This window comes from Coffea arabica, chromosome 8c, assembly GCF_036785885.1.
Source record: "Coffea arabica cultivar ET-39 chromosome 8c, Coffea Arabica ET-39 HiFi, whole genome shotgun sequence".
NCBI classification, from domain to species: Eukaryota; Viridiplantae; Streptophyta; class Magnoliopsida; order Gentianales; family Rubiaceae; genus Coffea; species Coffea arabica.
This window is the reverse complement of record NC_092325.1, coordinates 46,438,287-46,454,726: the sequence shown is the minus strand read 5'-3', so window position 1 is coordinate 46,454,726 and position 16,440 is coordinate 46,438,287. Positions and strand designations below refer to the sequence as shown.

Sequence of the window (16,440 nt, the reverse complement as noted above, 5' to 3'; positions counted from 1 at the left end):
CAGGAATTTTTTGGGCCCTTTGGAGTTTGGAGTCCTAAAACTAAAACCTGCTCTCGTTTTCTGTCTTTTGCTTTTATAAATCTAACGGCTTGGAATATTGGAAAATATTTTTCAATAACATATTATTCACAGAAGCAGCATTTCAACCCATGACTTTTTTACTTATCCGCTCACTGCTTTTTTGCATGTTTGTAATTAGTTACTTTCTTTTTCCACCCAAAATAACGAAATAAAACTTTTGGCTTGCTGCTGTTTGTATTCCAAATTGCAAGGAGAATATCCAGATCATGCATCATTATATATATATATATATATACTAGGAGGTTTTTGGCTATGCTACGCACAGCCTAGACTCCCTATAATCTGTTGTCATATATTTTTGTATAAGATAAGATTAACAGTAATGTTTGTGAAATATTATTCTTAAAATCATAAATTACCGATCAAACATGTGGCTAATAATATAAGACTAAACAAAATTAGAACACCATCAACATTGCAAAAGATAAGAGAAGATGACAAAAGATTGGCAAATAGTTTTACAAATGGTTTGATATATTCAAATACAAGTTAGTCTTACAGAAACGGGAGAAAACATGTTGAATACTTAATATAAAGTATGATAAGCTACAATTACAAAATATCAAATATTGAGATCCATTAAGTTGCACAAAAGAACAATTTCTTAATGGATGTCAATATTGTGTCCAAAGATGCAACATTAGCAATTCAGTTGTAAAGTGCTTCAAGATTAGCAAGATTAGCAATTCAAAAAGGCTTCAAACAAGTTCAGAGTTCATTATCACGTTGCTTCTTCAAGGGACTTCCAGGCGCAAGATTAATTGGAGCGAAAGCTGAGAGTGCATTGGTGGGCAGTAAGGCAGGTGTAATAGCTTCAGCAGAATTTGATCCAATTTCAGGAGGTACAGTTCAAAAAACCAAGGCTCTCTTTGCTGTGGTCACTGGAGGTGGCACTTTGTTTGCAGTAGCAGAAGTTTCAGCGATGTTATCAAGCAGTTTTTTGATTGATGGACTGAAAAATTCATTTTTGTTAGCAGATTGCAGCACAGTAGCATGAAGGTCTGGAATTTTTTCATTCGTTTCTGCAGTTGTGATCGCCATTGGAATGTGAGCTGATTCCTCAGTAGTGTATGTCTTGACAATATTATACTTGCCTTCCTTCTTGCCTTAAAAAAATTCTTGAGAAGTTAAAAATTCTTACTTAGCTCCTCTGCTAATATATATGAATAGGTCTATACAATATGCCGATATATATATATATATGAGCTATTTGTCTGTTTTAATAACAGTTGACTACTACTAACTTCATCAAATAGACCATCTATTGAATTTGAGTGTTGGCTTGTCTTTCTTTTTTGCATTCCATAGCATAGCACAGAGGTCTGACTAATGATTAACTAACACAATAGCAACTAAAAGTGCATACACAATCAGTTTTAACCCGAGCCAAACATATCATGTATAGATACCAAGATAATAACCAAGAATTCAAGCACATACAATAAACGAAACTTACCATCAGACTTTAGGGAGAAGACCATATTTTATGTATCATGATAGTTATTAATGTTAATAAAAGCTAAAACTCTCGAACAGAAAACATGCGGCCTCTAATTTAATCAGTAACATAACAGTTTCAAAAATCTAAATACATCAAAAAAAAGTGCAAATCAAAAGCATAAAGCTTAAATTTGATCTTGAGTTTTTTAGACAAACCACGTAGCAACGTATGTAGACTTGCAAGAACAACGAACAAATAGCCTACAACAGAGGCAACTTCAATTTAAAAGAAAACTTTAGTTTTGCAATTAAAAAAAAAAGAAGAATAAAATTCAATGTAGATAAAGGGGGAAAAGTTCAAATTTTTAAAAAATATATTAATAAATCAATATAAATAAGCAAGTGAGAAAGGATAATTTATTATTTTTTACCGGGTGAAAGATGAAAAAAAAAAAAAAGATAGCAAAACAATAAGTCATACCATGTGGGGAAAGTGAAACAACAAGAGTAAAACACCAATTATTTTTTTCCTTATCCTTCTTAAACCAAATAAATGATCACGATTACTTGTGAAAAAGGCTTAAAAGAAGCATCAAATCTATCAATGATCTCTAGGTTGATCAATGGTTTAAAATTGAGAAGGTACAATAAATGTTAGAAAAAGATGGTATTTTCTCTAAAAACTTTTCATACCCTAGACAAGTCTAGACTAAATGAAACAACAAACAAGGCACACACTAAGTTGCCTAATCAATAGTCACTTAGATGACTAAACAAGTTTTGCCAATAACAGCCTTTCTGCATTGACCTTAAAGTTCTCTGAAAAATAGTTAATCATTCCTATTTCTCATTTAGAATAACAACAGGTCACATATCTCATCTGAGATATTATAACTATAATTCATTCTAAGAAAAACTATCTTAGGTTCTATATAATTTCTTATTTTTATGTGTTACCAAATTGTCCATTGTGATTAAAGAGAAAAACACCAGTAGCAGGAGGTTGAAATTAGTTAAAAAGGAACTTGTCATGTAATAATAACTTGAGCATAGCAGCCACAGCCCCAAAATCAGCACAAGTAAAAGTTTGTCTCACAAAATATATTGTGCTAATGACTTTGGCTCACAAAATCTGTTATTGATGTCCATTACTACAATTTTTTTTCTAGTGTATATAGCAATTTGACTGTTTGATAGTATATTGATTATATACAAACCAGTTGGCTAGAATCACATCAGCAAATGGATCTCTCCTTTTTGTAGGTATGCCACTCATAATATATTGGGAGCTGAATTGGTATCTTCACTTTTTACTTGTTTTTTTAGGTGAATAAGTAACTGAATAGGTTGCAATAAGACATAAAAGAAGATTACCAAAAGGCTGCAGCAGCAAAATTTCAAATGTATGGGTGAGCAACATTTGGACGAGATCACTGGACTCTTAAAAATGTCATCAACTACTGGAATTTGGAGTGGATGATCAAGAATGTTTACATCAAGTTTCAAGGTTTTACCAATTTTCTCCTTTATTTATTGTGCTTTATTTACAAAAACAGTATGACTGTCAATATTAACACAATCCGTTGCTCAAATAAAAAATCATTTGTTTCACAAAGGATCACACAAAACAAAGAGCACTAGTAAACTTAAAATAGATGAAGCAGAAACTGAAGAAAAACTACTAAAAAGAAAAGGAAAATGTGAAATTTTAGTTATGAAAATATAGTCACAGAAACAAAGAAAAGCTGCTCATAGATTCAAGAAAGACAACAAACTGACCTTCAAATTTAAGGATTCCTTAACTGATGATATGAACCGCAGTAAAAGGAACCTATCAATTGTAGCATATGTGTATATTAAAATTTGTTAATCTGTCTATTATTCATACGTGAAAAATTTGACAAAAAAAAGGGAAAGATTTTTTTCTCACCAAAGAGACTCCAAAGAAGAAGGTGTAAAGACCAGAATGCTTCTTCTTGCAGTTCATAAGGCACAGGAGCCAACGGAATGCACTGATTAAATACCTCTATTACACATTTTTGATTTCATAATTCACTGGAAAAACTGCAGCCTAAATGAACAGGAAACCTATTTCTCATCATAACTGTAAGGGAAAAATCATATCTAAAAAGATATTTCTCATCATTATCGTACGGTTGATGAGAATTGAATAGAAAGCATGATTTGAGCGGAAAATTGAATGGCAAAGCTGATGAGAATAGAATGCCATACCTAATTTAACAAAAAGTTTCGAATTTACCTCCTTTGAAGTACAATTATCACATGAGTGCCCAACAATTCTTGCAACATGAAATCAATATAAAAATAGTTAATTTGATATCAGAGGAAAAGGAAAACACAGCAAGTGTAAGCAAGAGTAGTTCACCTACACGCAATTTTCCTCCTTTGAAGTACAAACACCATGTGAGTGACCAGCAATCCCTACAACATGAAATGAAGTGTCTGCGGGAGTAGCAGTTGACCTACTGGTCACAAATCTTCATAAAAAATCCATCTCCCAAATCATGTAAAAATTTAAACTTTTTGGTCAGAATAGACGTTTCGAACTGGGTTTGGTAGAATAGGCACTTGGAATTGGATTTGGTTAGAAAGTAATTGGAACTGGGTTTGGTAGAATAGGTGCTTGGAATTGAATTTTTGCTCAAAATAGCCATTCGGTAGAGAGAAAGGAAGAAAAAGCTTCAGCGACAACTTGAGAAAGAAACGGTTCAATTGGATTTGCTGAGAAAGGAATTGGAATTGGGTTTGGTACAATAGGTGCTTGAACTTGGATTTTGCTCAAAATAGCCATTCGGTAGAGAGAGGAAGAAAAATCTTCAACGACAACTTGAGAGAAATGGTTCAATGGCAAAAGAAAGAAAAGGTTTCGAACACTTGCCAAATAATTAAGAGCCACGTGGCAAAAAAAAGAATAGCCATTCAGTAGAGAGAAAGCAAGAAAAAGCTTCAACAGCAACTTGAGAGAAACAGTTTAGTGGCAAAAGAAAGAAAAGGCTTGGGATACTTGTCAAATAATTAAAAAGCCACATGGCAAAAGGAAAAAAAAAACACTAAACCTTCCTTTTTTCTTATATACAAGGTAGATATATACATACTAGTATGGTTCTGACCGTGCTACGTAGCGGCCCACCCACTGATATGATCAACTAAATTTGTAACAATGAGAATAATTTGCTAAGGTTCAAGAGGTAAATAATATTAGAGATAATGATATTAAAAATTATTTTTCTCCATCCTAGGACACGAGTTCAAAATTATTTTTTTATTTAACATACATCATATTAAAAAAATAATGATTTTTAAAAAAATTATTTTAAATAATTTTCTATCAAAACATGCTTGCTTAGGGTCTATTTGTATCGATGGAAAATTTTTTCAAAAAAATGTTTTCATTTTTTTCTGATGTTTGGTTGAAAAAGTGTCCAAAAAATTTTTTTCTAGAAAAAAAGTTTTACCCTATCCAATGGAAACCAAACTTCTGCAAAAGATTTCAGTGAATCTAAATCAACGGTATTGTTGGTTACATCATCTTATTCAATTGTGCATAGAATCTTCTATGAATGCTTTAAAAAGTTTTTTTTTTACCATTTTTTGACTCTCAAATTGATTGTGGTGTTTAACATGGATTGTCTATAGTAGTAATAGAGAGATACTAACTGATAATTATATTAGAAAGCGAATTTTCAAGAAAATGATTTTCAGCGAAAAGATTTTCTTGGGGAAATTATTTTACAAGCAAACAGACGGACCCTCAAGTGGCACTACTTTACCACTGGGACGTTGTTGCGCCCCGCCCACCCGCACCCACATTTTACCATGCAAAGCCATACACACAGTAGTGAGCTCTCTCTCGCACCTCTCAGTTGTCACCAATACAACCTCTCATCAAGGTGGATCGACATTTATTTTTAAGTAGCAGAAAATAGCACCAACCGAACTCAAAAATGAATACAACGGTGGTAAAATGAATGCACTTGCGACGGTAAGATGTCATCTTTGGCTTAAGTTTTCTTCCGCAAATGAGATGAAAAGATAGCAAGTTCTCGGCAAATACAAAAACTGCAAATGCTCCCAGCACTTCTTTTGTTGCGTTTAACTCAGGTAGATGGAAAATTTTCAAACACTCCTATAGCAATAAAACAGTGGTGGAACACAAACGGCTACTATAGTTCAAAACTTTCTTCTTTGATAACCGAGTACACGACGCTACATATCGATATGGTTGGTCAAATGTTGATCATCTACACATATGTTTTAAATTTTAAATAATCACACTTCACTTCTAGAGCCAACAGGTCAATGTTTATCAACTCCCATTTTGCTAGGAAATACACAGCTAACCTTGCTAATGCATCTGTTGCGTTATGCTGCTTGTATTCCATCCACTACATTCTTGGGGATTCGCAGATATTTGGACTCTTTCACCCAGTTTCAGCCTTCACAGTAGGGCACCTCTTAAAAGTCGGGCAACCCTTGAAATTAAAAAACAGAAGAAAAAGTAAAGATAAGTTAATCCGAAGAATTATCATCATAATTATATTCTTTTATGCATAACATCAAACACATAACAGTCTTTAATTAACGGAAAACAATATAAACAGAAGGTAGGAACATTAAAAAAAATTGCAGTTCAAAATAGGAAGAGAGAATATAGAAGCGTACCTATGTTTTCTTTGCTCGGCTGAATGCTGGCAAAACTCGGAAACAAAAGTATATATAAGACTGGCAATAGTAGGTTTTGGAAGTTGTACCATAGATGATAATTCGGTACAACAGTCATCCCTAAATCCCTAAAGTAAGCAGATTTTGGGGGAAAAGAAATTTCAGTGAGCTGATTTCCAGGACAAAAGAAAACTTCAGATGCATGTGGAGGATTTTTTCGGTGGCAATCGAAAGAAAGTACAATTAGTTGTTGGAGGATTGGTAGAAAACTGAAGATTTTGCAGGATGATAGATTTTGGGGGAAAAGAAATTTAGCTGAGCTGAATTTTTGGGCAAAAGAAAACTTCACGTGCATGTCGAGGATTTTCTGGACTGCAATAAAAAAGAAAAATAATTAGTTGTTTGAGGAATTGGTAGAAAAATGAAGATTTTACAGGAAGGATAATTAGAAAGGAGAAGCGAGTTCTAGCTACCTATTCGACGGAAAGAAAGGGATAGGAACTTCATTTCACTGACTAATAAGACCATTAGGTGGTGTTGACTAACTTACATGACAGAGCAACCAGTTCTAACGGACATGACACAACAATATTTTAATTTCAATCAATAATTCAAAAATAACCCATGTGATCAAAGGAGTCCATAAATAGTCCACAACTATTTGCATTTGACCAGGAAATTATAAAAGAAATAATTTGAAATGTACAAAAATAGCCCTAAATAGTTAGCAACTATTTAAAGAACTAGTTTTCATAAAAGGATTCAATTGACCTTTCTGACCAATTAAAAACCAAACAAAAGGAACAAATGAAAATAATTAAACCATTGTTACCAATTAGCCCCTAAATAGTAAGGAACTATTAAGCCTTTGAATTTGGATACCAAGGCTCAAATAGACATTTCCCTCTCTTTAATGTCCAAAATAAAGAAATGAAATTTATTTCCTCAAATGAGACCTTGACACTTGGCATCAATGGAAAACTTGAGTTGTTCTCTTATCTAGTTGGTAGATACATATATATATTCGATTTGCCCTTGTCCGTTTGCATCAATCCATATGCATCTTAAAAGCCGTAAACCCAATGTCCAAAACTTTTGATTGCTTAAGCTGCTGTGAGTGAAAACCCACTTCGAACATGGTTGGGCTTTGGAACAGAAGAATACGACGGTTCTCAACCATACACTTTAAAGCTATATTTTCAGAACCGGACCGGATAGCGACTCGGCCGATATCAGGGGTCAAGGGTCAATGGGTTCGACCTGGGGTCGATAGGGGTCGAACCAGATGACGTCATAAATAAAAATTATTTAAAAATTAAAATATTATATATATAATATATAATAATATATTGATATTAATAAAGGTATATTCATATATATTTGATGTTTCAAATATATTTAACAAGAAAATACAAAGAAATTAGAACAGTCAAATAGCAATTTATATTATTTAATGAGTATTAACAAGTTTAGAATTAAAATTATGGATTTAATTAAAAAATAATACCAAATTTTAAGATAATATTTATAAAGTATAAAATATTTGAGATATATTAATAATTTTTAATAACCTAGGGATCAAAATATAATATTAAAAATATTTTGACCTTCAAGAAAAAAAAGAATCTACATACATGCATGGAGAGAGGGCAACAAGAAGATATGGATGTTGTATGAACACGTGCGAGCGAGTTGTGGCCAGGATGTAGCAGCACTGCTGTAGTAATCAACTGTGCATGCATGTCCCATTACAAAAATGGTTGCGTTTTGGGATTTTGGGCTGGGCACATGGAGCCAAGGAGATGCGGGTCCCTCTCTTTCCTTTCCTTGCGTGAGATTTGAGATGCATGGTGGAACCCGGTTCTTAATTTTCCCGGTCAAACCGGATCAAACCCGGATTTTGACCTGGTTTGACCGAACTTTTAATTTCCCAATTTTTAAAGTTAGCTCGGACCGGACAATTGGCCGGTTCCCAATTTGACCGGTCGGACCGGCCGGTCCGGTCCGAGTTTGAAAACAGAGCTTTAAAGTGGCCTCGTAAGAAGGTACAAGAAGCAAGAACTTGGTTCAAGGCACGGTGCCTTTAGGGATTTTCATGCCTGACTAGATTGAGACTAATTGATAAATTGGTCATCGATCGAGGAAAATGTGGCTACTCAGCAAACAGAACGTATGAGGTACGAAAAAAGAAGAACTCAAAACAGGGCCACTGAAGTGCCCAGTACATCTCCAATTTGAGCTGTATTAGAGTAGTATTTTGCAACCTTCTGCTCTCCCATCTTATTTTGCTTGCTTCCCCTAAATGCGCCACCCAAAATCTAGCTAGCAAATGTCCCTTTAATTGCTCTTTATGCAATCTCTTAAAGTGGAAAGTATATGGAAAAATTGCACTCAGTATTATATACAGTAAAATCTACGTCTGATTTGCTTTATCAAAAAAAAGCCAGGAAGGTTACCCCCTCCACCCTGATGATGTATATCTACGCTGAAGATGATGCTGAAAATGCTGAAGGCGTGGATGAACAGGGAGTGGTCGATGCGCTTTCTGGTGAATTCCTGCACAAAGGGCACGTCCCATTGAGCTTAAGCCATTCATCGACGCAGCTGGCGTGAAAGTAATGGTTGCATTCTGGTATACTCCTCAAGGTTTCTTTAGGCTGGTACTCAGCCAAGCATATTGGACAAGTGCCATCGCTAGGATTAGGAAGCCGGCGACTTTCTCCGACCACCGTCTTCGGGTAAGATTCAATTGTCGGTGCATCAAGGCCTGTTACCGTCACAGACGCCGGTGGCCGAAGACTCGTCCCAGCGGTGGATAGCTCAGTGTTTAGACTGCGACGTTGGCCGAAGTCTCTGACTTTGTTGCAGGTGTAACATGCGAGCCCCACGAGGCACACAAGCACCGGTATGCCGACACCAATGATAATGCCATACATGGCACCTCTTCGAAGGCCTATAATCAAGGGAGAATTCCAAGATATTAACATTTTACGCCAAGACTTGGGGTACAAAATTCTACAGATGCAATCTCTAAAAGCTTACATATAACTGTATCACCAGACAATTCTTGATGTAATATATTATCCTCAGAAAACAACTTTTTGTTGCTGTATAGGCCATTTTTGTATTCTTCAATTATGCAAATAAGCACCTAATTTTGATAAATTTTGAAACTGCAATCAAGTAGTACAACGTAAATTAGTCATTCTCACGGACATCAACAGTTAGTCAATTAAGAACGCTGCCTTTAATCCCATAATAGAATCACAAAAACGACAGCTAAATCAACTGGCAACAGTTTGAAAGCGTAAACTCGGGTCCCAGTGGCCAGTTCTAAGATTTTCTGCAAATGGTCATCCATTGTCCATTGACAGCAACTTCTTATTTTTGGCGGGATACTTCGACTACAAGTCCCTCAGTTTTGACGAGGTCAAAATGTCGGTCTTACTCTTCAAAGTTCAGACCAACCAACTAAGGACAATCATCATGATCAAGTTTTGAGAGTCGCATACTCAAAGTTCGTCCTCATCATCAGGTGAAGAAATTCCAGGGGAGGGGACACGAGAGAAAGGCTGAAGGCGTGGTTCTCAATTAAACTGCTTTTCGGAGTTCACGCTTTCTATGGGGCACGCTCATAAGGTTTTGTTCTAGTTATGAGATCCTCACGCTTTTTGGAGGCTCCAGATGAGGGCTGACTTCTGGTAGTACAAACTACAAAGAATCATCACTTCAGCACCCAAAACAAAAAACAAAAAAAAAAAAAGGGAAAAAAAATACAAAGAATCATGGCTTAGGGGGCAGAGGAAAAAGGCCTGGTATTCTACAGCCTGAAAACTCATGGCTAATTGGATTGGAACCAAAAGAGATCCTACCATGTACCAAGTAAAGAGGAGTAATGACTCAAAAATGAGAAAACAGAAAGAAAGACAAAAGTTAAGAACGAGTAACCACCAATTGATCACTAAAATTTATGGTAATCTCATCTTTCGTTAGTCTTTTGCATCCACCTTTCTTTATTAGATATATATATATATATATATATATATATATATATATATATATATATATATATATATATATACATGAATTAAGCTACACGGTATAAATTTGTAAAAGTAAAACCATCAGATTATCAGTCTTCTTTATCCCTGTTATGTACCTCTCCGAGAAACGCTAGTGAAGAAGTACAATTACCAACAACAGAAAATCGTATCCTAATTGCAATCATTCATCTATTTACCTGATCTCTTCTTGGAGCAGACCATTACTATTAAATGCTGGCGCATAGAACTAGACTTACAGAAAATTACATTCACCACATTGTACGTTGATGGTGATCGCTCCTGCATAATCAGTGCATATGAATCAGCAGGTCCCATTCAACCATTGTTTTCTATACAGCACAGCAGTTGAATGTACTACTCAGGGTTGTTAAGTGACGCCACCTGTGTCACCTAATTCTCGATTATTTTCCCTTTTTTCAATAAAATATACACATTGTAAGAATATGTGTGTGTGTGGATATTGACTATGGAACGTCCCAAAATATCCACACACTGCGAAACCCAGAGTGCTGCCGGATCACCTCTACCAGGCCCGTTTTCATCTCTTGGTACTGTCTCATAGGAATAGGTATCTCATGACCGTCTGTCTACAGCTTTGTCATCTTGAATCCTAAACTTAATCAACAACTTCTGATCAAGAATCTAGCTCTCTGTCTCAAATTTCAGAGTCTATGCACAATAACTCAAATCAAATTTTCAACTTCCAGTGAGGCTATCACATATGAGGGTAACATTTTTCCTTATAATTGAAGTAATTCTGTTAGGTGCTCTGCATCTATCCAACTTCTTTCCCTTTTTGTTTTGCTTCTCTCAACTTGGTTTTTATTAGGTGAAACTACGGGAACATTAAACCTTCCAGTGATCGACTCATTAAACCAATCTAATTCGGTACTTCGCATTTTTCCAGAGAAGTAAAAGACAGTTTTTGGATGCTGTCAGAAGTTGGATTGAAATTTGAAATTATATCATATAAAAGTGCAGCTCAACAGGAAGCAATTTAAATTCTAATCCGATGGTAATTCTCATGGGAACCAAACGACGGCGTAAAAATAATTACCTTTTCTAGGAAGACGGCCGCAACCAATTTCCAACCCGGAATTGCTCTTGAACCCACAATACAGACCCCGTTTTTCGCAGCTTCGGCATCCTGCAGGCTGGTCCCATACCAACTCAAGATCTTCTTCAACAATTGTCTCCGACCAAAACTCCGCGTATGATAAGCGAAGGGCAATCGAAGCATTTCGTATTAAGCGACACGAGGGTGGGATTTCGGACGAATAACGACTAGGAGTAGCCATGATCGTGGAATTATAATCACCATAACAAAACAGCGGCATAAGATTATCCATCGTCCTGTATGCTGACAATTCTAAGGAACAGTTGAAATACGTGTAGCTGTATGGAGCTGCTCTAAATGAAGAATCTACAGCACTGAAGTTTGAAACTCTTCTGGGAAGGCAGTCGCCCGGATCATTGATATATATGGTTTGTTCAGAGTAATTAATCCGGTTGACTCTGAATTCGCCGGAGCGGGGAAGGCTGAGGATTGTTTGGCTATGATTATTGCAAGAAAGATCAAAACCTGGGTAGCCACAGCTTTGGTCCTGTATCCCTTTTAGCCGAAAAGGGAACCTGACTTGAGGTCCCAATCCCATTTCACTGCACGAAGCAGGCTTGCATATTCTAACAGACAGGGATAGATGTGGTAGGAAGAAGAAAATCAATAAGCAGAAGGAAGAGGAGGAGGAGGAGAAGGAGGAGAGACCCACTCCTGAGCCTGAGGAGCCCATTTGGAAAATTGCATAAAAAGGAAAAAAAGAAATATACTTCTAGTAAAACTCATGCTACCTCTTCGGTTTCCATCTTAACAGGCCTAAAAACGATGAAAGTTTTGTGGAATAACGAAATGAAGACACTTCTAAAATCTGAATATTTTACCAACGAAAACAAAGAAGTCTATTCAGTGGATTGTCCTATACTATAATACAATTGCAAAGGCTGACCGGGTGACTGCTCTATCAAAAGGACTTTGTGTCAAGTGTCTAATGGCCGACGCCTCAGAGATCAGGACAAGAATTAAGGTGGAAGTATAATGTTTACCTGCGCAGCCATATGTTGCAACTTTTGACTTTCTGCAGCTAACCAAGAAAAAAAAAAAATTGCTAGTAATAGCAGGGAGATGTTATGTAGCCTTCCTCATGCTTCATTGCATGCTGTGGAAGCTGGTGTATAAAGATATACTGGTTGAGAGTTGAGACCTGGGACCAACCAATTGTCAAAATTGCAAGTAACGTTAAAGTGGGGACTTAAATGTGTTGAAATCCAAACTCTCGTGCCCAAATTGAAATAGAAAGGCGTTTAGTTAAACAATCGGCCAACTAATGCTTGACAGAGTCGCCTATAGTATAGGGAACTAAATCGTAATGTCGTGTTGATTTAAAATGAGCGGCAATTTCTGTGCCATGAAATATAAAATCCTTTCCCAGCCTCAATTGAGACTCTTTCAATTCTTTAAGAAAGCTCGTTTGGTTGCCTTCGCACTTGAGAGAATAATACTCTCTCTGCCGCCTCCACGTTGAGAGAATATCAGAATAATCCAGGAGTTGCTGGGGCCTTTTCTTGGCGAGGGGGTTCCATAAACGTGGTAGGTCAGGAACGGAGCACATCTTTTGTTGGGACATGAAACTCAACGGAGCACCGTTGCCAAAATTGATTCATTCAGACCAATAATATACATAGTTCATACTAAGGGAAGAAATAAGTTGAATGGTTCGAAATAGGGAGTGTAAATATGAGATTTCAAGTTTAAATCCTTTAACTTACATTTAAAAAAATTTAAATAAAAATAGTCTCCACTAAATAGTTCGCCTAATCAGCTGCATTTATGAGCAAGAATGGCTCTTTGAATCACCCTCATTCACTAATCTCTCTCTCTAAGTTGTGTTTTGGAGATTTATCATACACTGTGAATTATTATTTTACCTTTTTTTAATTAATGAGGTAAATTTTATGCTACATGTACTCTTACGCTAGTATTTTGACCCGTGCTATGCATGGGTTATATTTCAAATCAAAATAATATTATATATATTTATATATTTTGGTACAAAATAATAAATATATATATATACACTAAAAATTTTAAAGAAGTGTATGCTTAATATTTTGAAAAAAAAATAATCTAAAATGATTTACATGATAAAAGAATTGTTAATGCATTTAAGGAGAGGTTTAGGTTGAGTGGTAAGGTGAGAAGAGTTTTTTTTTTTTTTTAAATCAATTTATCAATATCCGACAAAACATATTATGTTACACCTATTTATCAAAATTTATAATATAAAAAATAAATTATAGCCAATTTATTTTCTTCCATTTTTAGAAAAAAAAATCTTTATTCTATCTTATGCCCCTAAAATTGTTGATTGCATTTAGATTAGCATTTTTCATAAACTTTGATGTATATTTAAAAAAAAATCTCTGTAATATGTATTTTTAGAGTTCTCAAAATTATTAAAAATCACCATCATTTCCCTCTTCTCTTATCTGCCAGCTAGTCATCAGATGTCTCATACGACTTTCATATCTTCTATCATAGTACCACTCTCTCTATTATTATTTTTTTGTCATCTCTGTCATATCCCTGCAATCTCCTTTCTTCTTCTCTCTCTTCTCCACCCATCCTTGTAACCTATGGCCCTGTTTGGCACCCTAGTTTTTTACCAAGTTTTTTAGCTACTAGTTTTTTAACAACTTTTGCTACAGGAACCCCAAAAATTTTTTTAAAGTTTTTTACTTACACACTTCAAAAATCTATACACAAAAAATTTCTCAAAAACTTTTCTTCCTCCCTCACCCAACCCAACCCACCACACCAGACACCGCCTCCACCACCTCTCCCGGCACCAATCACCTATTCCGGCCAATGTTTTAAAAACCGGACCGTTAATCGAACCGGTGAAGTGAAAGGGTCGAGATTCAACCGGTCGGACCGGTTCAACCTCGGTTCAAGGAATTTTTTAAAAAATAATTTATATAAATATATATGTGCACAAAATAAGACATGTAATGGATAATTTAATACTTTATATGATGAAAAGTTTACTATTTTTGAATAACTTGGATTTTTAAAAATAAAATTTTTAAATTATAAGTTAAAACAAATAAATTTCATCTCAATTTCAATTATATCTACCAAAAAAATCTTAAATATAATCCTAAAATATCACAATATTTGAAATTATACAAAATTCACGTCTATGAGAATTTAGACATTGTGAATTTAAATTTTAATTTACATTTTGGAATTTAAATTTATAATTTAAAAAAGGAAGTTTGGAGTTCGAAGAAAATCAACAGAATTAAAAATGGAAATGCAAATTTGATAAGAAACAAAAGATGAGATAAAAGTGAGTGGTTGTGGTATTAAATAAATTGGGTTAAAGAAAAATAATTCTTTTTTAACTTTTTTAAATTTAATGGACAAAAAAAAATTAAAATATGGAAGAAAACATCAATAAATTAAAAATAAAGAGATTTGATTAAAAAATGAGTGGCAAAAGAAAAGATGATAGAGAGAGTGTGTGTGTGTGTGTGTGTGTGTGTTGAAGATTAAAAAGAAAGAGTCATGAAAGGATAATATTTTGTAAAAAAAATGGAACAAAAGAAATATGAGTGTTTGTTTTATATAAATAAGTTATCAAAAAAAACTAATAAGATGTGATAGTGCAACGGTTACTACATTGGTCTTCTATTACAAAGGTCTTGAGTTCGAATCTTAATAACTATATTTTGCAAAAAAAAAAAAAAAAAGGGAAACTCAAAAACCGGAAATAACCGGTTCAGCGGTTTTGCGGTCCGACCGGTTTTTGACCGGTTTCTTGACAAAGTCAAACCTGGCAGTGAACCGGACCGGAGCCATGGCCGGTTCGCGGTTGAACCGGTCGAACCGGCCGGTCCGGTCCGGTTTTTAAAACACTGATTCCGGCGCCGCCGGTAACCTCAAAATTTTTTTTTGAATTTTTTAGTCCCTCACCCTCAAAAATTTATTATATATATTATATATTTATAATATTATATATTTATTTAAACATATTATAAATATTTTATTTTATTTAAAATATATTTTTATATATTTATATAAATATTATAAGCCATATAAATTAATATTAATATAAATATGTAATTATAAATTTATATAAATATTACATATTATATATTTAATATATATAATACATATTATATATATTACACATTTATGTATATATATTTATGTATATTTATATACAATTATATTATGTATTATGTATAACATATTACATTTATACATAATACTAATACATTTATACATTTATATTAATTATATTAATACATTTATACATAATATTATATATTTATATATTTATAATATATTAATTTATATATTTATATAATATTCATTTATAATAATATACAATTATTACATTTGTAAATATATTTATATTATGTATTATATATAATATAATTCATTTATATATTTTTATATAACTATATAAATATATTTATTTATAAATGTATTATAAATGCATAAATATATATATAAATATTTAAACAATAAAAATTATAAATTATAAACAATATTAATTATACATTTATACATAATATTAATACATTTATACATTTATATTAATTATATTAGTACATTTATACATAATCATCATATACATTTATAAATTATAATTTATACATTTATATAATATTCATTTATAATTTATATATTTATATTAATTATACATTTTTACATTTATAAATATATGTATATTACGTATCATATATAATATAATACATTTATATATTTTTATATAAATATATAAATATATTTATTTCTAAATATTTATAAATGTATTATAAATGCATAAATGTTTAAAAATATATAAATTATAAATTACAAAATACTCAAAAATATGTTTTAAAAATACCTCTAAAAATAATCCAAAAAACGTCTACAGTAACATTTCAAAAACTTCTACAAAAAAATTTTTCACCTTACAAAAACTTCTACAAAATTTTTTCAAAAACTTCTACAGTGCACTACAGTAAAATTTTAGACAAACTCCCAAAAAACTCAGGCTCCGTTTGGATTAGCTGTTTTTGGGGTTGTTTTTCAAAAACAGCACCGTAACATTTCGTTTTTGAA

General features: G+C 33.5%; 1 protein-coding gene and 2 long non-coding RNA genes across 5 annotated transcripts; all 3 read right to left on the bottom strand.

Annotated features, from left to right (window-relative positions):
• Positions 1-534: 534 nt before the first annotated feature.
• LOC113705428 (uncharacterized) lies at positions 535-4,504 on the bottom strand. 3 transcript variants are annotated; one of them, XR_003451876.2, is made up of 4 exons: positions 3,912-4,503; positions 3,452-3,821; positions 3,301-3,352; positions 535-1,187 (listed from the first exon to the last, which is right to left on the bottom strand). It is a non-coding gene; the product is annotated as an uncharacterized lncRNA (long non-coding RNA). The 3 variants fall into 3 exon arrangements; XR_011820765.1 differs by having other exon boundaries at positions 535-3,352; positions 3,908-4,504; XR_011820764.1 differs by having other exon boundaries at positions 535-3,352.
• A 1,012-nt stretch (positions 4,505-5,516) lies between these two features.
• Positions 5,517-6,704, bottom strand: LOC140013192 (uncharacterized). Its single transcript, XR_011820255.1, has 2 exons — positions 6,205-6,704; positions 5,517-6,014 (listed from the first exon to the last, which is right to left on the bottom strand). It is a non-coding gene; the product is annotated as an uncharacterized lncRNA (long non-coding RNA).
• A 1,691-nt stretch (positions 6,705-8,395) lies between these two features.
• On the bottom strand, positions 8,396-12,613 carry LOC113705654 (RING-H2 finger protein ATL20-like). The gene is made up of 2 exons (XM_027227573.2): positions 11,326-12,613; positions 8,396-9,157 (listed from the first exon to the last, which is right to left on the bottom strand). Exons 1-2 carry the CDS (start codon positions 12,056-12,058, stop codon positions 8,685-8,687), a joined length of 1,206 nt encoding a protein of 401 aa, XP_027083374.1. The 5' UTR covers positions 12,059-12,613; the 3' UTR covers positions 8,396-8,684.
• Positions 12,614-16,440: the final 3,827 nt, after the last annotated feature.